The sequence below is a fragment of the Felis catus genome, chromosome B2, assembly GCF_018350175.1.
Source record: "Felis catus isolate Fca126 chromosome B2, F.catus_Fca126_mat1.0, whole genome shotgun sequence".
Classification (NCBI taxonomy): Eukaryota; Metazoa; Chordata; class Mammalia; order Carnivora; family Felidae; genus Felis; species Felis catus.
Genome location: NC_058372.1, coordinates 45,324,428 through 45,349,807, shown reverse-complemented (window position 1 = coordinate 45,349,807; position 25,380 = coordinate 45,324,428). Strand labels below are relative to the sequence as shown.

The following is a 25,380-nucleotide window of genomic DNA, read 5'->3' as shown; positions in this document are numbered from 1 at the left end:
TTTTAATTTCAGGAGAGGGGCACAATTTCCAAATGACTGAGATTTTTCATCACTAAAATAATTGCTGTTCGATTTGAAACCAGTACCTGTCCCGGTTCCAAACTACCAACACTAAAGGCTCTGAAAGCAGGCCTGCAAAGAGGTACTTGTTTGTGTGTGTGTTGTGGAAAAACAATGACTTAACAGGTCTTTATGACTTCTGCTTTGGTCAAATTGCACTACTCATGTCCACGTGGCCAGCTTCAGACCTATTGACTTGTTGACTGTTTAAAACCAAAATTGGCGATAAAAATATCACTGAGCATGTCTGAAAAACAGTAATGCTGTTTACCAAGTTTTCCCGGGTTATCACCTTGTAAGCATATGATAGGATTACATTCCCGGGTCTCCTGTGTGTCTGATCAAAGGGCTGAGGTCGATTGATAAAAGGGATGATACCCAAGAATGTTGTGGTACACTGGGGCCATCTACCTTGAGTGAACTCACACATGAGCCAGCTGTGAAAAGTAAATGTTTTTATTTTTATTTGTAAAGTAACAACCAGAATCTGTTTTGTGTATAGGGGTTTAAATACACACACACACACACACACACACACGCAAATAACAATACCTATGAGAATATTTTTTAAGTTTCACAAATGAGGAAACTAAAACCCTAGCAGTTAAACTATTTTATTCAAGGCCTAAAATAGACTAAAATAATAAGCACGTTTAAAAGACCTTTTATTTTGCCTCTGTTGCCTATCTTTAGGAAACCTGCCATAACTTAACTGTTTCCAAAGTACTTCAGTATTTCTGCTGCCACCCCACCCCCAACACCCATGCCCACCCCCTACCCCTGAAACTGGATCTAACTCCCGTCCCCCAAAGTGCCCAGGATCCCTCCAGAGTGACAATGACAGGGCCTATGGAGCCACAGAGCAGGCCTTGGGAGTGAAAGCACACAATGTCCAGTAGAGCCCCAGGCGTGTCCAGCAGGTCAGAAAATGGCTCTTTGACTTAATCTTGCCAAGGCTGATCAAGAAGCCGGACTCTTGCAAGTCATGGGCAGAGTCAGTGGTTCTACCTCCTTGAAGCCCCGTCACCAAACGGTATTCTTTTTCCTCAGCAAACATTTTCGCCCTGACAGCTTAACTGTCACGCCTGGCAAGAAGAGAAAGTCTTCCGGGGAAGCACGGGTTGTCCCTGCATTCCAGTCTCCCTCTCCCAGACCTCAGCTCTCAGTCCAAGACAGGGAACGTCCATGAGGAATGGAGCGGCCTAGGCAAAATGGTCAAAACTCGTGTTAACAGGAAGAACAACAGGCAATTAATGCTCATTCGAATCAGGAGTTATTCTGAGTCCTTAATATGTTAGCTCATTGAGTCCTGAAACCATCCTGGGAGGTATGTGTTATTACTAGCCTCATTTTACAGATGAGGATATGCACCGAGGCCCGGACAATCTCCTCAAAGTCACACAGTAGGGAGGCTGTTCCTCCCCCTTACCCCCCACCCCCACCAAGCTTCATTTTTTCTGCACCCTCTGTCTTCTCCATGCTGCTCCCTTAGCCCTAAACTTGGGGCTCGGTGCCCTTTCTTCCTCTCCAGCTATCTAAGCTTGGTCTCTGGAATGGCTGCTACTCTGAATGGACAACTTAACACAGAAAACGCTGCTGCTTTCCTCGGGGTATTTGTTCAGTCAGTCTCATTTCCCACTGCGGAATGAAGAGTTCTGCATCCTTTGAGGTGAATTCAGGCATAAACAAATATGTGGAAGAGATTTTACAGGAACCGAAGAGACTTCCTGGTGACCCTGGATTAACACTGGGTAAAAACAGGCTCCATTTGGGTTGTAGCAAAGGCCCGCCCTTCCTATGAACAGCAGAGGGCGCTGTGCAGCTGGCTTCACTGTAAGACTGTCTTCTCCCTCCCTCCTCAGCCTCCAGGATGAGATTTCTCCAATTAGAATCTATACCTGAAGCAAACTGCCAGGTCTCCACACCTCTGCAGTCCTTCCCTGACCTCAAGACCTCCTGACAAAACTTTCTGGACCTTATTTCCAAGAGCAATCAAACCTGAGGTCACTGGGATATGAGGAACTGCCCCCCAGGCTCAGGGTCTCCAATCTTTGCAAGTCCCATTATGACTTCCGGCCCCCTTTCTCAACAATGAAATCCTGCCCATCTCCTCAGACTGCATCGCCCTTTGATTTTGTGTTCTGATCAAGGCCGGAAATACTACTCTTCTCCTTGTGATTGGGCCCTGCCTTGGGCTGCAACCTGACTTGCACTTATCAAACACCCTGCGTTGCTGAGCTGTAACTCTGCCCTTAACCCGTGGCTGCAGGCCCTCTGCTGACAGAACTCCCTGGTCCTGCTGGGTTTCCATTCATTGCTGTAAATTTCCTGTCCCTGACCTCTAACTTGTTAGGCCCCTAAGATGGCCTGCCCCAGTGACAGCTGCTGTTCCTGATCTTTCTGGTTTCACATCCATCCAGATCTAAAAGGCACAGCTCCAATTCCTGACAAAATTCAATAGGCACAGAGCCACCTGTGGAGGACACACTGAAAGAATGCAATCCTCGGTTCATCCCCCACCTCACAGGTTCAAAAACAGAAGTTGAAGGGGGAGCCTGCGTGGCTCGGTTAAGCACCCGACTTCGACTCAGCTCATGATGTCACAGCTCGTGAGTTCGAGCCCGCTGTCCGGCTCTGTGCGGACAGCTCAGAGCCTGGAGCCTGCTTCGGATTCTGGGTCTTCGTCTCTCTCTCTCTCTGCCCCTTCCCCGCTTTCTCTCTCTCAAAACTAAAGAAGCATTAAAAAAAAATATTTTTCAATAACAGAAGTTGAAGAATCATGTGCTGAGGATTTCTTTGGGGAGCTGTTAGTGCATCCCCATCTCCTTCCTACACTTCCCCCAAGTACCAGTGGAAGCTTTATGCACCTCCCCGATTCCAAGAAGTCGTGCAGCCCAGATCCTGGATTCTACTGGTTTTCTCCAGTTTCTACTACAGCCAACCAGGTATGCCCAACTGGCTAGAGATTAGACTTCAACCATGCCTGTCTTCTCTAGGATGGTTAGATTTAGTACCCCTCGGGAGGCAGAGCCTCCTCCCCTTGAGATATCTAATGAACTTCAGAAAACAGGTCAAACTGGGACCTTGATGGAAAGGTCAGCTTTTACAGGTCATCTGAATCACCTCTTGATTAGTGACTAATCAAGAATGTTATAGTCATGTTCCACTATGGAGGAGCTCTTTAGGAAATGGGCAGAGGTGGGAGAGTTAACTTTTTTAAAACTCTACAATATCCCTCCTTCCCCCCTTTAAAGTTCTAATACAAAAACCCAAATGTGAGGAAGATTAATTAAGAATAGTATGGTGGTGTTTTCCCGGCCCCCCACACATGCTTGTCAACATATATGACAGAGCCCTCTTTCTCTCCCTCCCTCTCCCGGGACCGTGCACCAATGTTGCACAGCAGCGCAACGTGGGTTTGTGGGACCTGTAACACGGCAGGTCCCTTCATGATCCTACCAACTTAGAATGTCTTTGATTCCATGCGGTTGTTTCAGCTCTTTGCTTTGCCCCGTTGTTCAATAGTCGGCTGTGATTCAGAAAGAGAATGAAATGTAGAAGGAGATGTGCCTGCCGCCAGATGGTGTTTAAAAAAAAAATCTGAGACTCATCTATATCCATGTACAAGGGCCATGAAGACCTTACCAAGATTGATCACCCTTGCCCACACCCGCCACTACCTCTCAGGCTTCTGGCTGCCATGCTGCGACTAATTGCCCTTCATGGATGCCTAATATTTGTTTTCCTTCCATTTCACCTGTGGAGAAATATGTCTTATAGGTTGGCTGTTAGACAGCTAACTTGCTACAGTTCTACCCACACCCCCTTAGGGATGATTTTGGGCTCCAACTTCATTAGGGAGAGACAGGCCTGTTGCTTTGTGATTTCAATCAATTAAGTCTTCCTTCTAAACAATGAGGTTATTCTAAGTGTCACCACTCACTGACAAGATGAAATGAGGGTGTGTTGAGTGCCATAGACAGTAAGGGTGTATGCTACATCAGTACAGATGCGATGATATCATCCTTTCACTGAGGAAAGAAAAGGATTCCTAAGATTTGGTCACATAAGAATACAAAAATAGTAACTCAAAGTGATACATGCACCCCAATGTTTACAGCAGCATTATCTACAACAGCCAAATTACAGAAATAGCTCAAGTGTCCATTGTCTGATGAATGGATGAAAAAGAAGTCAGATAGACAGATAGATAGATAGATAATGGATTACTCAGTCATAAAAGAGGAATGAAATTTTGCCATTTGCAATGACGTGGATGGAGCTAGAGAACATTATGCTAAGCAAAGTAAGTCAGAGAGAGACAAACACCATATGATTTCACTCATATGTGGAATTTAAGAAACAAAACAAATGAGCAAATGGGAGAAAGAGAGAGGGAAGCAAACCAAGAAACAGACTCTTTATTAGAGAGAACAAAATGAGGGTTACCAGAGGGACGGTGGGTGGAGGGATTGGCTAAATAGGCAATGGGGATTAAGGAGTGCACTTGTGACGACACTGGGTGTTGTAAGGAAGTGTTGAATCATTGTATTGTACACCTGAAACCCATATTACACTCTATGTTATCTAACTGGAATTTATTTTAATTTTTTTAACGTTTATTTATTTTTGAGAAAGAGAGAGAGAGAGCATGAGTGGGAGAGGGGCAGAAAGAGAGACATAGAATTTGAAGCAGGCAGGCTCCAGGCTCTGAGCTGTCAGCACAGAGCCCGATGGCCTGATGTGAAGCTTGAACTCGTGAACCGCAAGATCATAACGTGAGCCGAAGTCAGATGCTAACTGACTGGCTAACTGTCTGATTGGCTAACTGACTGAGCCACCCAGGTGCCCCATGTTAACTAACTGGAATTTAAATTAAAACTTTAAAAAAAAAAACGATATGGTCATGTAAACTGAGATGACATAGGTTTTAAATATGTGCATATTTTCATTTATGTGCTGAGCAATGAAGAAGTTTTTAATCTCTGAAAGATATATCCTCCTGTTCCCTCCCCACCTCACTCCTGCATCACATCGTAGGCAATAGTGTGCTCACAAGGAGCATTAAGGAGTTTGTCACAACTTGCAAGCAAAGCTTCTCCTTGAGTTTTTAATACTCACCTGTCATTTTCACCGATTCATTAATTTAGATCCATTGGTTGGGCTTAATGATGCATTCTAAATGGGAGGGAAAAAGGAACACTGATGTCAGTGAATAAGGGCATTGACAAAATGTATTCATATTTATGTATATGCTTGTCTAGAGATATAAATATGTAAAAATGGAAACATGAAAAGAAGTACCCAAACTGACACAGCTACACAGAATTAAATTATCATATTTCACTGAACCTAACATTGTAAGCCACATCATTATTTTTTTATTCCACTAAGAAAAAGAAAGGAAAAAAATCTTACCAATTAAATCATGACATGCCACTGATTGTAAGACACATTCCAATTTTAGAATTGTTAAAAGGTGAAGAAAATGCCTATCTTAGAATTGATGGACTATGGTACCAAAAGTCACACTCAGTAGTAGCTGACTGTAAATGCTGACTCTCAATGTGTGTAGAAAATTTTTTGTTTGTTTATTAAGAAAGTGGCTCTTATTAAGAAACTGTTGGTGGAGTAAATGGCTTCTTTCTAACTAATATAACAATGATGGTAATTTTAGTTGGTACCTTACAAGACAGACAGCTTGGTCAAAAGTCATCTTCAAGATCAATATACATGTACTTCAGCCCAAGAATGTGGCTTACTGAAGAGTCTTGAGAAAGGAGCACGCTAACTCCCATGATTCTCTGGGAGACTTTGGGCAAATCTCATAAGTACACTGGGTCCTGGTTTCCTTACCTATGAAATGACTAGGTTGGACTAGAGTCTCATTTCTAACTCATCTCCCATTTCCCAGCTCTAGTGTTTTATGAGTCTACGATCCTGGTTTCATGTTGTCCCATCTCAACGGTCCAGATGTCAAGTTGAAATACATCCAAGGTGGAAAATTCTCTTGAGAGGGATTTTCTACTGACCTGAAGCTTTAGCAGGATACTCCAAATTTGTCAAGTGAAGAAATGAATGATTGAATGCATGTCCTAATAATTCTCTTTGCTAACAAAGCCTGAGTACTAAGCCATAATATTTGTCTCTTCATGACTCTACTGAGGACACTGACCCTTAAGTATTGAGACTGAGAGGAAGGGCTTACCTCTACCGCCCTTGATCTCCCCTTCAGTGAAGACATCCTCATCCGCAAAGCATCTCTTATCTGAAGAAGCAAGGACAGTGAAGAAACGACAACATCCCCAAAACCCAGAACTTCGAGACCAATAACCCTGGCAGAAGCAACGTCAGAAGCACTATGCTTAGCCAATAAAAGCTGAGGTGTCATTATAATTGGATTTACGATTAAAGTTAAAATTCTGGTTATGGTTTTTATTCTTCTAGATACACTCATACACAACCTCCTGCTGACTTGATTAAATGCAGGAAAGGAAGGAGTATAGTTCTCTGTTTTCCTCCTCTAAGCTGATGCCTGAAGCACCCCCATAAAATTCACACCCAGGGACCAGGCTTTCTTCTCAAAGCTGCTTCATCCCCCTGCTACCTGAGCCGTGTGAAAATGTTTACAGTGAGTGAAACAAATTCAAATTACCTTGTGGTCCATGATGGTTCCAAACAGCAAGATGAAGAATCCCTGTGGCAAAATTCAACCGAAGTATGAGGGACTGTGAGGCAGACAATATCCCAACTGTTATTTTAATATCACTCTTCTAGATATCTTCAAGGACAGTTATTGGGTACTAGAAACTTCAGCTTCTACTGATGCAGATAAAAATGCATTGGCAAGTATTCTCTGTGATTGTACCTCAAAGAAAAAGGATCACCTTCATGTCTGTGCATGAGAGTTATTGATATTTATTGAGTGGCTACAGATGGAAGAGAGTATTTTCTACATTGTTGTATCTGTTTACTTTCCAAACCTTAAGTAGCTGATCTTACTCATAATAACAGCAACATGACACAACATGACATGGAATCTTGTAGTTCACAGTGATAATCATGGAAGGTGTCTGAGAAATGAAACCTGTATTATAGTTTACTTTCAGTTGGAATTAAAAGCCAAGAAATAGCAGGGCCTCTGAGCTGGTGGAATAAGTTTATATATAAAAGAAAGAAAATTACAGAAATATAAAATGCCAGGGTCTGTTCAAGTTTAAATTCTTTGGTTTCCTATGAAGTCATAATAATCGATAGTCAATCCTTCTAAATGGTGGAAGTTGAACTTTCAGAAAATTCTGCATCCTTCCATGAGAGTGGAAGGAGCCTGGGTTTCTGAGGATAGTTTCATGGCAAAGAAACACTATTCAGAAGACTGAAATTTTTAAATGTGAGTCACAGGAAAAGCTTGCTAAGAAAAGTTGGAGTGTATTTACCCAAAAGTTTTTCAGTGTTTTTCTTTTGAAAAAGAAACAGAATAAAACTTTCAGGGTTTAATTAAGTTGCAAAGTAAAAAATAAAATAAAATAAAATAAAACGAGATCATCAGTCACCAAAGTAACTTCAAGAGTTGGGGAGATTTACATGAGTCCAAGAGCTTTTGATTAAAAAAAAGAAGACGAAGAAACAAAAAACAAAAAAAACCCATAAGTCAAAGGTTTCTCCTTAAAAGCCATGCACGGGAAAGAGTGGAATGTTCTCCACAGTTATTGAAGAACGTATGAGGAAGATATATAACTGATCTGAGCTGGCATTTCTTAAAAGCCTGCTTTCTGTTTTATATAACGTTTTAAAATAGGGTACTAGGCACATGCTATAGGAATACATTGTTGCTTTACTCAGCAGTTATATTTATATATTTAAAGCAGCGGTTGGAAATTTTTTTTCTGTGAAAAACCAGGTAATGCATACTTTGAGCTCTACAGTTTCTGTTACAGCTAGCCAACTCTGCCATCATAGCTCAAAAGCAGCCATAGGCAAAATGCAAACAAATGAGTATGGCTCTATTCCAGTAATACTACTTAGAAAACCAGGCAGCAGGCTGTAGTTGGCCAAGCCCTGATTAAAAGCCTAACTAAGGATATGAACTTGCCCAATTTGCTATTATCCGTAGGTATAAAAAGTGGTCTGGCTAGCGACAGCTTCCCAAAAGCACATGCACAGTAGTCACATAGAGTACAACAATTTTTAGAGGGATCATTTTGCCAAACCAAGTGTGGTTAAGGCAAGATAAAGACAGTATAGAGGATTTTAGATTCATATCTTTATCTTACTAAGGAGAAGGCCGAGGCCCAGAGAAAAGTGACATCTCTAAGGTCAGGCAACATGTGCAAGATCCATTTCAGGGAATCACAGCCTACATTTATTTCACAGCAAAAGCAGGGAAGAGGTGTAAGAGCTCCTCACTGGTTAACATTCAAAGAGAATGGCAAGGGTTCTCTCTCCATAGTATGGAAAACGACTGTTTCACTGAATCCCTAAACTCCTTGAGAAAGGATAAAAAAACTGTGCTTGTTTTGAGGCATTATATGTGAGTGTAGACTCACACATCTTTGGCCAAAGACAAGTCTTTGATAAATGAAGGTAACCTTCTTCTGACATTGAAACGTTAGGAGGGATCAGGGAGGACGGAAGGAAGGAGACGCCCACCTAACCAGCCTGATCAGCTAAATCCAACTTGACAACCAATAGGGTAAGGGAGGCCACAGCCAAATGTCACTAAGACATGGAAAGAGTTAAAAAGAACATTTTGTATTCTATATTTTTAAATCATGGTCATAGTTTGTTGTATAGCCAGAATAAGAAATTATGAAATAAAAATATCTTATGAGTAAGACAATTAATAATAATAATTAGTAAAAATAAGTCTCCCTCTTGGAACTTACCTGGAAAGCATTGAGCAGGGCAAAGATTATATGGAATATCAAGGAAGTGCCTTCTATAAGTGTGGCTATTCCAAAACCCCAGGTCAGTCCCAGCAATGGGGTAAGGATGGCAACATTTTTGCTGATCCTCATAATTATGGCCAGATCCTGAGCCTTGGAACTGCCAATAGAGGGCCTCTGAGTGTTGACAGCAACAACCAAAACCACCACAAGGTTCACGGCCACAATGACCAAGGCTGGGATGGCAAATGCCAAAAGGGCTTTGGTGTTGTCCCAGTTAAGCCAGCAGGCGTCGGGTCTCATGTAGCCTTTCTCCGGGACTGTGATAGCAACTGTGGTGCCAGCAATGACCAACGGGCACCCGTAGCCAATGGCAAAGCCGATGGCCATCATGCGGGACTTCATCATCCTGCGGAAAACAACCAATATCCCATAGACGATAAGCAGTGCTTTGAAGAACATCCAGAAAAACAGAGAGAGGTAGAAAAGGTGGCTGAAAAATGTCAGTGCAACACACCAGTTGGAGTCCTGGGCCTTTTTGTGAAAGTTAGAGTTTATGATGAACCACACGTTAGCAATCAGGAGCGACACGGCGATGTTGACGATGCACACATGACGCATGTAGGATATCTCTGTCACAACCACCCGGGACCACACAGCGGCTTCAATGATCAGGCAAAGAATCAAGCTAAAGATGGAGATGCTGAGCCCAATGCAGGTGATGTAGTCCAAGACTTTGCTGTCAACAGATTTGGGGGACATCAGAATGGAAAAGGACATCACCATGCCGGTGTAGTTACACTGGCATTTTACTTTGTTCATGATCTCCAGCGTGGTTTCACACACATTTTCGTCCCACCTCCTTTTCCTGGAGTGCCAGCCAACACACTGGGCCCGGGCATTCTGGGATTTATTGATCTTCTCGAAGGTGAGTAAGACTTGCTTCAATCTTTCTGGTAAAATCACTGAAAGGACGAGACCATTTACAGGTCTAGGAAGACTCACATTCGGCAGGTGGACTTCTCTCAGTATGGCCCCCAAGGTGGGAAAAGCTATGCTAATGGCTTGGGAGGCATTTGGTGGCAACTTCCACAGCTCTTGCCTGGGAATTTCTATCATTCCTATGATACCCTCTGTCATATTGTTCATGCTCGTGGAGAAGTTGAACTTCTTCTCTGAGGTATCATTGTTGATGTGAAACCCCTTTGTCTGAATGAAGAGTTCATCTGCAATGTTCTCAGAATCCTCGTGGATGTGGAGTTGCCTTGCAAACAGATTCATTGACTGCAAAAAATCCGAGCTGGTATTTTTGTCTGGAATGAAAGCCCAATTTGAAATGGCTGCTGTATCGAGGATGTGGTTGGCCACTTCACTATAACTCTGCCATGGACAAAAGTGGAAATTTACACTAAGGATTTACACATTATTGTAGAAAGTCAATTTCTAAAATCTGAAACTTGTGAAGATCAAACGATCTGATCTTATTTAACAAAATTTTCTTCCAATTCCCCATTTATTAGAATTTCATGCTAATAAGCCTTAAGAGAAGGCAAAAAAGTAAAACAATAATTAAACTCAAATAAAAGTCACAGGTATAGTTTACTTGTTTTATTATGTGCCCTGGGGCAGCATTTGTAAACTGCAGTCTCTATAACCCAAGATTCCCGTGAGATAGCAATGATTGCTTAATGGAGGGAATTGGGAATAGATTCTATAAAAACCTACATTTCAGAAATACTGTGTGCCACATCCCGATATCCCCTACTCTTATAAAGAGGGTCAAACTTCGTTAACATATAAAAGGTTCTAAAAAGTCCCGCCATAAGGAAACCTGCTTAACTTTGTTTAACCCAGTATTCCTACATCTGCTATGTACAGAAATCTCCGTTAACATTTCTCGAAATAATTATGTTCTCCAGAATGAAATTTGGGCAACACTAGAGTAGACACAGTCTTGTTCACAGCCATCCTTTTGTGACATTCCCTTGAAAATAGTCTGTACAAAAACATGTATTAAAAATGTGCAAACTTCTCGAACACTTCCATAAACTAGAGTGAATTGATACACCAAGCTGAAATAAAATGCCCAGCATTGTTATGGTTGCCGTGGTTGTCATACCTTGTACCCTGAAGAGTACACTTGAAACTGTTCAAATGCAAGATTTGTTTTAAAAAAAGAAGAAGAAGAAGAAGACTGTCAGTTTTTTCAATGAAACGAACAAAGAATACCTTCATCTTCTCTGGGGTAACATTGTCGGACAAATCCGTAGAAATATTTCTTAATAACTCCACTATAAATGCAATGTTTCCAGACGTGGCTTCTGATGATTTCACAACATCAATTATGCAGGCGTAATCAACTGGACAGTTCCTGCGGATTCCTTGGGCTATACTCTCCAGGGGCTCTGGAGCTCGGAAGTCAAGAACGTACAGAGGGACGGATGCTGCGGCTACAGAAAGGCGTAATGCACTATTGAAGTCCTGTTTTTTTTTTAAAAATAAAAAAACAAAGTTGCTTTGTTCAAATGTGATTAAGAACCTAACATATATCAGAGTAAAGGAGCTAAAGGCACAATAAGCCACATGGGGAAAACAGAGAAGCAAGTGGTCCTGAAAAGTCGTTGGGATGCCGGAAAAGACCGAGAGGAAGGTGGAGTCACGCACAGACCAGAGGTTCCACCAAAACTGCCCCAGAGATCAGGATACTGACCTGTTGCTTCCAGGACAGTGATTTTAACTCGAGTATGATAACAAGACAGTTTTCTCCAGAGATGTGGAGAGATTCTAAAAACAGAATTTGCCTTTTTTATTTTTTTTAAAGGGGGGGTCCCATGGAATTTAGGGGTGGGGTGGGGAATGGGTTTTTGGAGGTTGGCAGGTCAAACGAAGAATTGCTAAAGTGTCATTTCAAGAAGTTTCGAGTTCACTAATTAGGAGAAAGTAAGCACAAATCCATCTTTAGAGCTCACTCTTTAACCTGTAAGCATTCACCATTGTGTGAATGAGTTTCAGATCTTATTTTTAGAAAAGATTCTGAGAGGGAGAAGAAGGGGGTGGGGGGGGGGGGGGGAAGAGTACCGGAGAGTTTGGGTAAGGAAGGAGAAGAGACAAATTTCACCCACTGCACCATTTTCCCGAGTCCAGATGTGAGATTTATTGTCGTGCTGAACAGAACACATGAAGAATGCCTTTACCACATCCTGGGCTATGAGCCCCAGAAGCCAATAATATGCAAATGCATCACCTTAAAGAATGTTTCCACAGATAAGCTTGTACACGTTTCAGTTGATTTTTGCCACTTGTTTTGATGACATGTAAATCCTATTTCTCCGCGAAAGTGCTGAGCACAAGGCAGGCTGCAGTTGGAAGCAGTGAGGCAAGGTCCACGGCATTTCTCTGAAAAGGAAAGGGGAGGGGGCTACTCAGCATTTCTGCACTCTGACAGAGGCAGCTAACATTCCAGGGATTGGGGGATTGCTTTTCAGAGGAGGTGACATGGAACAGTGTCCTCAGCACCAAGTAAGGCTTGCCAGGCGGACTGCAAAGCTGATGTCTAGGCAGAGAGAAAAGCACATAGAAAGTAGAGATCACAGGTCATACAGAAAGGCTAGGTCAGAGCATCTGAGCGGGGTGTAGCAAGAGATAAGGATGGGAGAAGTAAGCAGAGGTCAAGGCATGAAGGACCTTAAATTCTGTGCTAATATGGGGGTTACCAGAAAACATGACTGGAGTCGCTTTTGAAAGATAATTAAAGATAGTGTAGGCAGCCAAATTTTCTGTAAAGGGCCAGATAAAGTTGCCAGATAAAATACAGGAAGCCCAGTTAAATATTGATTTTATTTTTCAGACACACTCGATTCTCATTATTTGCGGTAATTATGTTCTACTGCCACAAGCATCGAATGAGGGGAAATCAAGGCAGGTTCTTACGAGCTTCTCCTCACAGCCTTTTCATCAACCAGTCAGTATATGGGCTTGTTTTGTGTGTTTCTGTTTAAAGACACCTTATTTATGTTGTTGATTCATTAGCATTGAACTCATGGCCAATAGCACCATCGCTCATAACAGCACAGGAACAAAGTTTAACTAACACATGCATTTACTCCTTAAGACACACGACAGGCTTCTTAGGAACACCAGAACTACCCTCAGGAGCCATTTTAAACTGTACCAATCACCAAAAACATCACCAACAAAAAGCACGAAAGGCAAAACATAGGGCACTACATACATCACAAAAAGAACACTTGTTTAGAGTAGGAGACCTGGAACAAGAAGGCAGAGAGCCACCTCGTTTGACTCGGAACTTGCACCTTAGCTAACTCAAATTATTTTTTTTTCTGTCTGTGAATGATCCAGAAAGCGTTGTGAGTAGAGATTGGGGAGTCACAAATGAATTTCAATGAGCAAGAGAATTTGCAAATACAGAATCCACAAACAACAGGGATCCAGTGAAAGCATTCAGTTACACAATGAATAAGTTTTTAATATACACATGACCCATGCAATATCCTTCATTGTTTGTCCGACACGAAAGCTTAACGAGGCAGTCCATATTTTTAATTGCTAAATGACAACTGTGGCCAGAGAGTAAATATTTCCAGCCTTGAAGGCCATGTGGTCTCCGTCAAAACTACTTAACTCTGCCTTTGTGGCATGAAGGCAATCAAAGACAATACGTAAAATAAATGGGCATGGCTGTGTTCCAATATAACTTTATTTCTAAAACTTGGTGGCAGGCCCAATTTGGCCCTGGGGTAAAGTGGATTGACTTGAGGCAGGGAGCCCAAGAATGAAGTTGTTGAAGTAGTCCCAGGAAGAATTGCCTTAGGAGAGTGGTAGTGGAATGAAAAGAGGTAGATCATAAATGAGAGCTGGTAAGGTGTTGAAATCAATAAGATGTAGTGAGTAATTGGCCGTGAGTCAAGGGATGCATCTATATTTGCGGCTGGGACAGCTCCGTGGTTGACTCCATTCATGGAGAAAGGAAACAAGTAAGTTTGCATTTTTCTTTACCATCTACCCAACTGCCTCTGGTTTGGCAAGTTATTTAAGCTGAGTGCTTCTCAATTTCTTTAACCAGACAATTGAAGACAATGCCACAGTCTTGTTACAAACATTGAAGGAAATAGCATCCTGTCCAGCACTTAGAACGCTGTTGTCATAAATACTCAATGAAGGTTACCTATCTTTCTCTCTCTTTTCTCAATTCTGCATCTATGTAGAGATGTGTTTGGGCTAAAAATATAGTTGGCCATGTCTGTGGAGAATCCAGTTATTTCTACTATTTGGGGGAGAACCACATGTTTGCACTATCATAGCATGATTATCTCCATAGTTTATCTCTGACTTCTTGAGAGCAACCAGTCTCACCAACATGATACCTATCTTACATCACTTCAATAGACCTCTCAGAACCAGTGTTACATACATTTAAGCATTCTGAAAATATCTTTGTAGGAAGGAATGAATTCTGTCCTGTTCCTTCTTCTGCCTTGTGAGCTCATTAGTTCAAACACATTTCCCTTCAGGGTTTTAAAGTGAACACTTGCCTTCTACTCTAGAACACACGTGAATATTTGCTGAATTGCATCAGTGACTATGTCATAGATAATGTACAATTGTCAGTGAGTCTATCAATACTGGTAAACAATGAGAACTTGTTAGAGACTGTTATTCTAATTTTTTTTAACGTTTTATTTATTTTTGAGACAGAGAGAGACAGAGCATGAGCAGGGGAGGGTCAGAGAGAGAGGGAGACACAGAATCTGAAACAGACTCCAGGCTCTGAGCTGTCAGCCCAGAGCCCAATGCGGGGCTCGAACTCGCGGACCGCGAGATCATGACCTGAGCCAAAGTCGGACGCCCAACCGACTGAGCCACCCAGGCGCCCCCCTTTTTTTTTAATTTTTTTTTAACGTTTTATTTATTTTTGAGACAGAGAGAGACAGAGCATGAGCAGGGGAGGGTCAGAGAGAGAGACTGTTATTCTAATTGAAAGCTCGTGGTCTGGGACATGCTTGGCGACAGCCAAGTCTTCCTTTACTCTGTCCAGTCTCCATATGGAAGAAGACTGTTCTGTAGACACATACCTTGTATCGTTCCAGTCTTGAGTTTCCCTTCAGGATGTTGATGTTTATCTCCATCCTGTAAAACATAAATTCCCAAAGGTCCGCTTTACTAGACTCTCCTCTTTCATCTCAACATAGAGGCTCCATGTGGATATAAAGTAAAAACGTGTTCAGGACTAGGCCAGAAAACTGGCGTCCATGTATGACATCATGGGAACTTGCAGAGGGAAGCATTAGAGGTGAGCACAGACAAAGAACAAACTATTTTCTGATGAGACCTAGAAGCTTGCCAGTGGTCACTTGGGCTCTGAAGGTCAGGTTAATGGACTGAATCCATATTTTGGAAAGCTTTAAAAAAAAAAAAACAATGAACATTACTCTTTTTTTTTTTTTTAGTTTATTTCTTTTGAGAGAGAGAGAAAGTGCAAATGGGGGAACAGCAGAGACAGAGAGGGAGAGAGAAAGAATCCCAAGCAGGCTTAGCACTGTCAGCACAGGCCCAGTGCAGGGCTTGATCTCACAAACCATGAGATCATGACCTGAGCTGAAATCAAGAGTCCAATGCTCAACCGACTGAGCCACCCAGGGGCCCCTGGAAAGTTGAAGTACCCAGGGAGAACACAGATGTAACAATTGTAACACTAAGCTGGTCTCCATCTGTATTAACTGTAATTATGAAATGGAGCTCATATGACCCTCAAGATACCATTATATCCCCCAGAAAGGTAGAGATGAGCAGATGCTAGGAATAATCAGTAGGTGACAATAATAAAATCACAAACTCTTTTGCAGCTATAAAGGGCTATAAACATTATCTAAAAGAAAAAAAAACAAAACACCCTGTAGGTTACAGATAAGGAAGTTAAGACTCAGAGAAGGAAAGCAACTTGTGCAGCTAATGAGAAGGAAAGTTAAGGTCTGGAGCTGAATCAGTAGCTGCCAGGCTGGTACTTCCTCCTCCCAATGGCTGCCTGTCTACATTCTCTGGGGCTTGAAAAGTCATTTTCCTACTCTCCTATGGTTCCATGTCACACCCTGCAAATATACTGTTGCAAGGCCCAGCCACCTCTCAACGTTTCTTTGTTCCCTTTAAAACAAAGAACAAAAACAAAAAACTATTAGCAAGACTACAACTGTAGTCATTTGAACATTTATTTAAAATCACGTCCTGTATCATAAATTTAGCTATCTGGGAGAACTGACAGATTTCTCTATGGGACCACGTAAGAATGGATCAAACTTACTTTGATGCGCACCTTGGATCTATAGTGAGAACATTCTGTGGCCAGGAATAATATTAAACAGCAAAGCATCGTTTCCTGGGACTTCATTTTTCACACATTAGGATCTTCACCTGAAGGAGAATGAAGGTGGATCCAGCTGAAGGTGATAAGGCCGAACAATGCAAAATTTAGCCGACTAACAAAACACTTGGTGACCCTACAGGGTACTCTGAGATATGCACACCAAAACGTCCTGCTCTAAGAAAGAACACCAATATCTACTTTCAAGTTAGCTAACATGTAAAAACAAAGAAAGAAAGAAAGAAAGAAAGAAAGAAAGAAAGAAAGAAAGAAAGAAAGAAAGAAAAAGAAAGGAAGGAAGGAAGGAAGGAAGGAAGGAAGGAAGGAAGGAAGGAAGAAAGAAAGAAAGAAAGAAAAAGAGAAAGAAAGGAAGGAAGAAAAGAAAAAAAGAACGACTTTTTCTCAAATGTTAACTTTTCTACAAATAATACATGGGAATGATGGAAGCACCAGGAAAGATACATGTTCACCAAGACATCGTTTCTGGTCATTTAATTGATAATTTTCTGCGATAGTAACATTTTTCAAGAACTTTTATTTCTTAGTCACTGTTCTGAGTGCTTCCTTTACTGTCTTCATTGTACCTGTGGAGAAGCTAAGGTACAAAGTGTTGAGCAGCTCTGAGCCAAGTTCATTCAGATAAAAAATGCTGGAGCCCAGAGTTCAACCCAGAGGGCGCAGCTGGAGAGCAGAGTCTCTCGGCAATGGTACCATTGACATTGTAGGCTGGATAGTTCTTTGTTTTGGGGGGGCTGTGCTGTGAATTGTAGGATATATAGTAGCATCTCTGGCCTCTATCCACCAGATGCCAGGAGCAGCCTCCTCTTTAGTAGTAACAGCCAAAAATGTCTCCGGATGTCTCTAAATGTGCCCTGGGAGAGAAAATCACCCTCCGTGGAGAACAACTGTTCTATAGTGTACTGTCTCTCTAGGCATATGGAGTCAAGTAACTTAAAATGAAATGAATATACACTATTGTCTGCTACTGGAGCAAGCACGGAAACTCTCTCATAGATAGATCAACTACTACTCAGAGAAACTAGAAGCACTAGAAGATAACTCTCTGTTCTCTGGCTATGTCTGCTTCTTGCCTGTTTGTTCTTTTTTTTAACATATCATTGACATGTAACACTACATTAATGGAAACATATCATGATTTGATATTTGTATTTTTGCGACATGATAGGTAAGTCTAGTTAACATCTGTCACCACACATGGTTACAAATGTTTTTCTTGTGGTGAAGCCTTTTTCTTGATAGTTCCACCTTGCAAAGACAGATCTCCAAGAATGCATCTTTACAACAGTTGGAATTCATGGACACCATCATGATCATCACCATCATACTTACAGGCTAGTGGAAACTAAGACCATTTATTAGAAACAAAGTTCCCTAGAATAATTTTCCTGGTAGTACAAGTGCAGCAAAGTGAAAATACCATGGGTCTTAGAGTCAGCATGAGTTAAGTTGTTATCATATTTATGCTATTGATGAACTATTTGACCTTCACGGATCCCATTTTCTTTCTCACTCATTTCATAAAATGTAGAGTGATTATTTATTCTACCAATGACCCTTTTTCACGTGCCTCCTAGTTGCCAGGCACTAGGCACTGTACCAGCCACTGGGGTATGGAAATAAAGGTTGCTGTCATTTCCATTAAGGATGTCCAGTGGGGAATACAGACACGTCAAAGCAATAGTGGGAAGAGAGATCATCTACATGCTGCACATGAGGCAGAAACTGAGCCTCAGCAAACGTAAATCCCTTTATGCTCCAATGGAGATGAACGAATTCTGATCCATCTAGGCCCACCAGGCAATCTGTAGCCAGGGAGCAAACAACACTCAGTGATCAGGGATCAAACCCTTCCTAGGTGGAGTCAAGACTACGATGGACTTTCACGACTCCAGTGAGCCTTTGCATGAGACGATGAGCCACAGGCATTTACAGGAAGGCTTCCAAATTATCTTGGAGTTTAAAATTCTTTGAGTTCCTAACCAATGAACATATAGGGAAAGTATTTTGACTTATACTGTCATCTTGCAGAGCAAGTCTGAGCAAGGGAAAGGAAACATGGCAGAATGACAGGCAAAGTGCGGTAATGGCTTTGCATAGTTGTTGGGATATGTGTGTGGAATTCATGATCTTACAGGAGTGGTTGAAAGAAGTTCTCGTGTATGCAGCAAATTGGTGGATTAATACACTAAGCAATTTGCAATATTAATATTGTTTAGGGTAGATTTTTAACTGTCATCACAAAAGGAAATACCAGAAGAACCAGAATAAGTTGTCTTAGAAGTATCCATATGTTTCACATGTATACTTGTGGATTTTAAATTTTTTTTTATCCTGACACAATAAAAAAAAAAAAAGATCTTACATCATGACTCATTGTGTACAGACACATATATGTAGAGATGCCTACATAAAACTGAAAAATACATAACCTTTATATTTCAAAAACTTTTACGTAAAATTACTTATCCTTCCCATCTATGAGCAAGATACTCTGCTATGTCTGTGATTTTTATCTTGCATTCCACTCTACCTGACATTCTTTCAGGAATTGGTTGCCACCCACTAAATTGACTCCACAACCCTCTAATGGATTGTGACCTACAATCTTAGAAGCAGAAATACAGACTAAAAGATTCATTTTCATTATCAAATCGAAAATCGTTCACTTCTCCCACTGAAGTGGTCCCTTTGGTCTATTCTCTTTCCTATTTTTCACAATTCTGTCGAAATCTCCTTCCCAAGATGCGTTCATCGGGGAAAAAAGATACCTGCATTCAGGGTCAAATAATAGGACTGATGCTGAGAGTAAATGCAATTCTCTTCCACCTGGAGAGCATGGTTTGGAATGCACAGCCAAATGGGTGAAGGCAAGCCCACAGGAGGCCACTTATAAATAAGAATGCCTGCTATCTAAGGCTTCAGGAGGAAGATTTTACTGTGTACGGTTTTCAATATAAGAAGTTTGCTTTAAAGTTAATCTTGCTGGAAGAAAATCAGACATCTGGCACAATGATGTGATGTGATGTGATTTAGGAAGTCCAAAACTGTTTTCCCAACCAGTGCTAGGACTTCTAAGTCCACAGCTCCCAAAAGTGTTCAGAGAGAAAAGGATCCAATAGTCACGGCCTTTTCTGTAGATCATTATGCTCTATGTGGAACATTATGAAATAATGATACATTCATTTTTTTAAGAAAAAAATTACTAGCAGACAATCCATATGCAGTGTGAAATCACAAGCATGACCATAAGAAACATAAACTTTGAACTGAGCACAACTAGCTGTTTGGAGAGTTTTGGTTGATAAACTTGCTATTCCATCAACCACGTTCTTATAGTCTGATGTACGCAACCCATCTACCATTCTGTCTGATAATTGTATGGTAAATTTCCTTCAATTATGACAAATGGGAAGGGGGGATGTTTAATAACGTTACCCAAGAGGAGTCACCGCATTCTTATTTGTGTCCATTTTGATTGGCAGGGATGGGTCGGATGGATAATGTTTTCAAGTTAACCCCAACTGGATTGTTTCTCTTCTCACCAGAAAGAGTAGAATGGGATCCATCCTATCACAATTTGGATAGCCGAAGCCAAAATCCAGAGCATTCTGCACGGAACACTATGAGCCAGAGCTTTAGGGCTCTGAAAATGGAGACTTAAAAAATAAAAAGAAGCATTTCCAGAATAATTCATAATCCGAGGCTGATATTTCATAGGACAAAATGGAAAAAACATACTTTCTGAGATTCACCATTGCTAAAGACTTAATTAAAGTGAACTTTGAGTTTTGCGTAATGCCAAGCTAAAAATTTTCTACAAATGAAAAGTACTTCTCCAATACCCAGCACAGTGTCTGCATGTGATAAGTGACCTCTTGAAAGAATGAGGAAAAGAACAAGGACACAAAATCTAAATATTAAATGTGACACGAGTGGACTGTCCAAAAGAACATCAGCAAAAACGCAGACAGTACCGAAAGAGGCAGATTTCCAGTGTGAATCTATTCAAGGACAACTTGCCTGGCCCAAGGGTCTGCTAGTGCCTAGTGAAGAGAGCCTGGAGTCAATGCCAGGTCCTATCCTACCTGGAGAATCCAGAGCTATTCTATCTCCAGTATGCTTAAATTACCTCCGTACCATTTATTGACTTCTGGTTTTACAGTGTGTTCAGTTTAACAGCAAAATCGTGTGTTTTCATAAAATCCCTGCCTCTTTAAACCCCTTGGGTATGGCGGCAGGAAAACACTTTGTTGGGAAGATCTGTCACTGGCTATTTACATCAAGATCCTAGTCCCTGGTGGGGGAACATAAAAATAGTGAGCAGTAACTCTGACAGAATAGCGCTATAACAACGCATATTTATGCCTAGGGTTGACACACATCATCTCCCGCTTGCCTGCCAAGTTCGTAGCAGGCACCAAAGTTGAATTTTAAAAGAATGGAAGAAAAACCTGACGCTGAAGGCATTTTTATACACTGACTTAAGTGTTCTGTGATTTCAGAAAATCTGCCTGTTTTCTTCCTAGTAGGCAAACACTACAGAGTTTCATGTCAATTGCGTTTGGCTGGGATACTGCGTCCTGAAGTAGGTTTCTGTGGAACTCGAGTCTCATAAAACACCAAGGGGTTCCATGGTCAAATGGTTTGGAGAACGTGCCAGCACCAGCACCCCCAACCCCTCACACATACATATATGCATGACACAGTTTCTGGGCATCCTTGTGGCAAAAAGACCTGTTTCATCCCGATTGGACCAAATTTACGCTATCGTCTAAAGTGCTCTGGGGGAATTTAAGGCTATTGTTCGAGGACCATATGTCATCTTGGAACACGTTAATTCACCCAGACTCAGGCTCCACGAGCATTTGTTGGGCGTCTACCACAGGCCAGTCCCTATGCTAATAACTTCATAGGAGGTCATTCACCGTGACCCAAAGCAGCGCAGCCGAGAGGAACAGACCTAGCCTTCAGTGAATCCTGAAAGAAGGAGGCGGTGGAGAGGTCATCTTCAACAGTGAAAAGAGTCAGAATTATCCTGAAACATAATGCTCCGGCTGGAGAGCTGAGGAAAGGCAGGCACAGATGGGGTGGGTGGCAGTCAGATGTTGGGGATGATCACAGGAAGGGGAAGGCAGACTCAGAAATGGATAATTAAAAAGAGGAGGAGAAAACAAGATGCAGAACTTGTGCCTGAGGCCTCCATGGTAATTAGGTAAATAAAGGGTCGTCTGATGCTTAGGAAGAAACAAGGCCTGCATCTTGTTCCCAAAGTGCCTGAAAGATGACCTATTTCAGAGGTGGAAGCAACAAGCAGCCTGCATTGGCAGCTTCTCAGGTTCTAGAAAAGTAGCATCCCAAATTCCTCCCCCCTACTTCCCCAACCTGCCTCTCTTTCCCTGTGCATCCTTATAAAAGCTTGAATTACCGGCTACCATCCACTTTTGTCTTTCACTTGAGAATAAACAGCAATTCTAGGCCACTGAATGGAAGCCAGACTCTCTGCTCTAACAGAGTGATCACTTCAAAGAGAGAGAGAGTGAGAATAGCCTTTGCTGGCCCCAGAGGCTGATGACAACGTAGCTAGCTAGACCCAGTAGTCCCAGTGGCTCAGTCACATCAATAGATGCCTCCCACACCACTGTGTGAGCTCGAGGCCCTGATGACAAGGGGTTAGCAGAGCACAACACTCGGTCCTCCCAGCCCCAGAGCCTGAGAGAAGTTAGCCTGCATTTGGCAGATTAGGACCAAAAAATCAGGTTGTCATTAGTCAGGAGGCGAACACAGAAGGATAACTTCTCTGTCCCCAGCACCCCGCGGACTGTGAGATGCATAATTGATACCCAATAAACATGTGTTGGATAAATGGATGGATCAGTGAATGACCCATGCAGAGAATGATGCCAATTTCTGAAGCTTTTGTTTAAAACTCACAAGGCAACTTCTCTATCTTAGAGGGGAAGATGAGCATATTTGCAACTCTAGATGCTTTTGAAACCTGGTGATTTAAGTAGAAATGCTGCCAGGGGTGCCTGGGTGGCTGAGTCGGTTAAGCATCTAACTTCGGTTCAGGTCATGATCTTGCGGTTCGTGAGTTCGAGCCCCGCCTCAGGCTCTATGCAGACAGCATAGAGCCTGGAGCCTGCATCAGATTCTGTGTCTCCCTCTCTCTCTGCCCCTCCTTGCTCATGCTCACTCTCTCTCTCTCTCTCAAAAATAAATACGCATTAAAAAAACTTTTTTTAATTAAAAAAAAAAAAGAAAGAAATGCTCCCAGCCTACCTCTTTGTTATACTACCTGGAACTTTATGTGACACAGGATGGTGAGGTCCCATCCAGGTGCAGCAAAGAACAACGTCCTGCCAGATTAGTGATGTCTGCCACAGGCATGGCAGGCAGCCATCCTTTCTGCCCAGTCTCCACAGTCAGAACTCACAAAACACTTTCTTGAACAGACCTAGGGGACCCCAGCTGTTCCGAAACACCGTCTCCTATCTGTCCCACCTCCCTTGTCCTAAGAGCTGAGTTTCTGAATGACTTGGAATTAAATAATACAATTAGTCTGCCTGGGTCCTAGGGCTTGTTTCTGATATGCGCTAGCATGGGGTGGGTTGTGGGGAATGACTCATGAAACGGAGGCACCCCACACCTGTCTGGACACGCCGTGTGAGGGCTGGCATCAGGACTCTCAAAGCAAATTAAGAAGGCACAGCCTGGGAATGGTAACCACAGTCAGCCAGGAAGGAACGCGCTGAAAGCCGTGATCTCTCAAACCCCTCCACACAGAACACCCTAAGATGAGCTGGGTGGGAATGTTTGCAAACGAAGTGGACCCTTTCCCAACGGGTTCCCCTCCGTGAACTTCACCCCAAGGTGAGAGGGAGGGCCTACCCACTTGTTGGCTAACCTTCCAGGCAGCAACTCACCTCACACTCCTTGGCCAATCCCTTTGATGGGAAGAACCAGTTCAGAAAGGTTAACTGAGGGTTAGGACCTTAGAGTCTGCTGACCCACATGTTGGGGTGTGTGTGTTTTGTTCCCCTCAGCTGAATTTCATAACCGTGCATCCCATCTACTGCGCTGGTGTAATTAGAACTCTGGTTATATAGTCAGATGGCTAAACAAGTTGTTTGCGCGTTCTTGATCTCAGCAATCAGATGGATTCAGTCACTCTTACCAGCTGTCCCTTGCCATGGAGGAGCTGTTTCATAAGGAGCCTTGGAGGAAAGAAAGATACAAAAGATCTATTAGAATCAGAAGCATCTTATCCCCGCCTATTTTAGATGGCTTCCAGCCCATCTCTTTGTAGCCCAGTATCTTTTCTGAGAGTTGCAGTCTGGATTCAAATGCTGTTAAGTTTCAAGAATCACTTGATTTCAGAGTCCGGAAGGGATCTAGCATCTGGCCAACTATCTTGAGATTTATATGATTTGAAAGTCATTGACAGACGGGGCAATTGCTCTGTTCCAGGAAGAAAGTTCGCTGGAGTACTGCAACACACACAAAATAGCACCTTAGGACGCACACTTGAAAGGCCACACTTGTCCTCAGAATATAAGTTAGATAGGTCATCAAAGGTACTATAGACCACTCAAAACAAGGGTAGGTGCCTTTGCAAAGAGGTTTCAGCAGTAACTGAAGGAAATGTCTTAAGTTGGTATAAAGACAGCTTTATCAGCCCCATTAAAAGAAGAAACTACTAAAGAATGCTTAATTATATATTTATTTTATATATTTATTTATACACACACACACACACACACACACACACACACAACTTTACAATGAGCCTAAAGGAAGGCAATTGAAAGCTGGTTTGCTCATCCACTTTATCCAGCAAGGGACAATCAGAGAACAGAGAGTCTAATCGCCTGGTGCTTTGCATTTTCACTCCTAGGAGTGAGCAACTGGACCCTGACAAATGCCTTTTGAAAGAAAAACAAACACAAAAGAGATCTAGGAAATACTTTAACCTTGAGCTAGCCAACTTGTAAATAATGTTAGGGAAGTTTCCTGCAGCAATCAAGCATTCCAGACAATACCACCATAAATCACACATTTTCCCCATCCCGGAATACATGCCAAAACAATCCGGTCTTCGGTAGGAGAAAGATTTTGTTGTGACATGTGTACTCACCGCATCCAGGAAATCTAGCAGCCCAGCAGGGAAGTCGGCACTGAGTTCCCCACCGCTGTGCCCCACCATCACGCGTGCCTGCCTTTGCACCTCTCATGGTCCCCCCTTCAGTGACTGTGATCTCTCTTCTCCATTTTTGAAAGGGAAATCCAAGAGGCCCCGGTGCAAACCAGCCACCTGTTGTGAGAAGCCTATCTGAGAAGTAAAACCGCCCGGGGTTTCAAGGCTTGTGTAAGTGTGTGATTCACTCCACAATGGGTGCATCAAGCACGCCTAAGAGAAATTACAGGTTTCTCTCGTCTGAAGCAAATCCATTAAAATGAGTCACTTGTTTGTGCTTTAATGCCTCATCTTTATCTCGGATGATCACACGAGGCTGTGTTGCATCTACTGCACTGGTGTAATTAGAACACAGGGGACAGAAGGCGAAGTTGTGCCACTCTTGTAGATGATTCTAGAAGGCTATCACATTTTTGCCTGTATTGATGGTGAACGTGGGGGGAAACTGGCTAGGAAATGGATGGGTAAATCATGATCTAATCCCTACCTTACGCCAAAGAGATTTTTGTTTGACTTATTTATTTTTTAAATGTTTATTTACTTTTGAGAGAGAGAAAGACACAGAGTGTGAGTGGGGGAGGGTCAGAGAGAGAGGGAGACACAGAATCCAAAGAATCCAAAGGCACAGAGCCTGATGTGGGGCTCGAACTCACAAATGGTGAGATCAGACCTGGGCCAAAGTCAGACGCTTAACCAACTGAGCCACCCAGGCGGCCCTGTTTTACTTTTTTTTTTTTTTTTTAATTTTTTTTTTTAACGTTTATTTATTTTTGGGACAGAGAGAGACAGAGCATGAACAGGGGAGGGGCAGAGAGAGAGGGAGACACAGAATCGGAAACAGCCTC

At 42.3% G+C, this 25,380-nt stretch overlaps 1 protein-coding gene across 5 annotated transcripts; it reads right to left on the bottom strand.

The window, feature by feature from the left end:
- Window positions 1-856: 856 nt before the first annotated feature.
- On the bottom strand, window positions 857-24,733 carry ADGRF4 (adhesion G protein-coupled receptor F4). Of its 5 annotated transcripts, none has more exons than XM_019830698.3 (11): window positions 24,476-24,733; window positions 23,516-23,555; window positions 16,273-16,370; window positions 15,038-15,092; window positions 12,190-12,341; window positions 11,175-11,426; window positions 8,946-10,325; window positions 6,716-6,788; window positions 6,269-6,328; window positions 5,182-5,238; window positions 857-1,262 (listed from the first exon to the last, which is right to left on the bottom strand). In XM_019830698.3, exons 3-10 carry the CDS (start codon window positions 16,345-16,347, stop codon window positions 5,207-5,209), a joined length of 2,079 nt encoding a protein of 692 aa, XP_019686257.3. In that variant the 5' UTR covers window positions 16,348-16,370; window positions 23,516-23,555; window positions 24,476-24,733; the 3' UTR covers window positions 857-1,262; window positions 5,182-5,206. The 5 variants fall into 5 exon arrangements, with proteins under 5 accessions (XP_019686257.3, XP_019686256.3, XP_019686255.3 ...); XM_019830697.3 differs by having other exon boundaries at window positions 23,265-23,555; window positions 24,476-24,732; XM_019830696.3 differs by having other exon boundaries at window positions 16,261-16,370; window positions 24,476-24,731.
- Between the last annotated feature and the right edge of the window lie 647 nt (window positions 24,734-25,380).

What these genes read in the sequence shown, in the direction of transcription:
- ADGRF4 (XM_019830696.3), bottom strand. Translation starts at nt 16,347, where the DNA reads ATGAAGTCCCAGGAAACGATGCTTTGCTGTTTAATATTATTCCTGGCC. An exon ending in CCCTGCTCAATGCTTTCCAG is followed by an intron (nt 6,789 to 8,945) that starts GTAAGTTCCAAG and finishes TCTGCCTCACAG; the next exon opens with TCCCTCATACTTCGGTTGAA. An exon ending in GGAGATCAAGGGCGGTAGAG is followed by an intron (nt 5,239 to 6,268) that starts GTAAGCCCTTCC and finishes CCTCCCATTTAG; the next exon opens with AATGCATCATTAAGCCCAAC.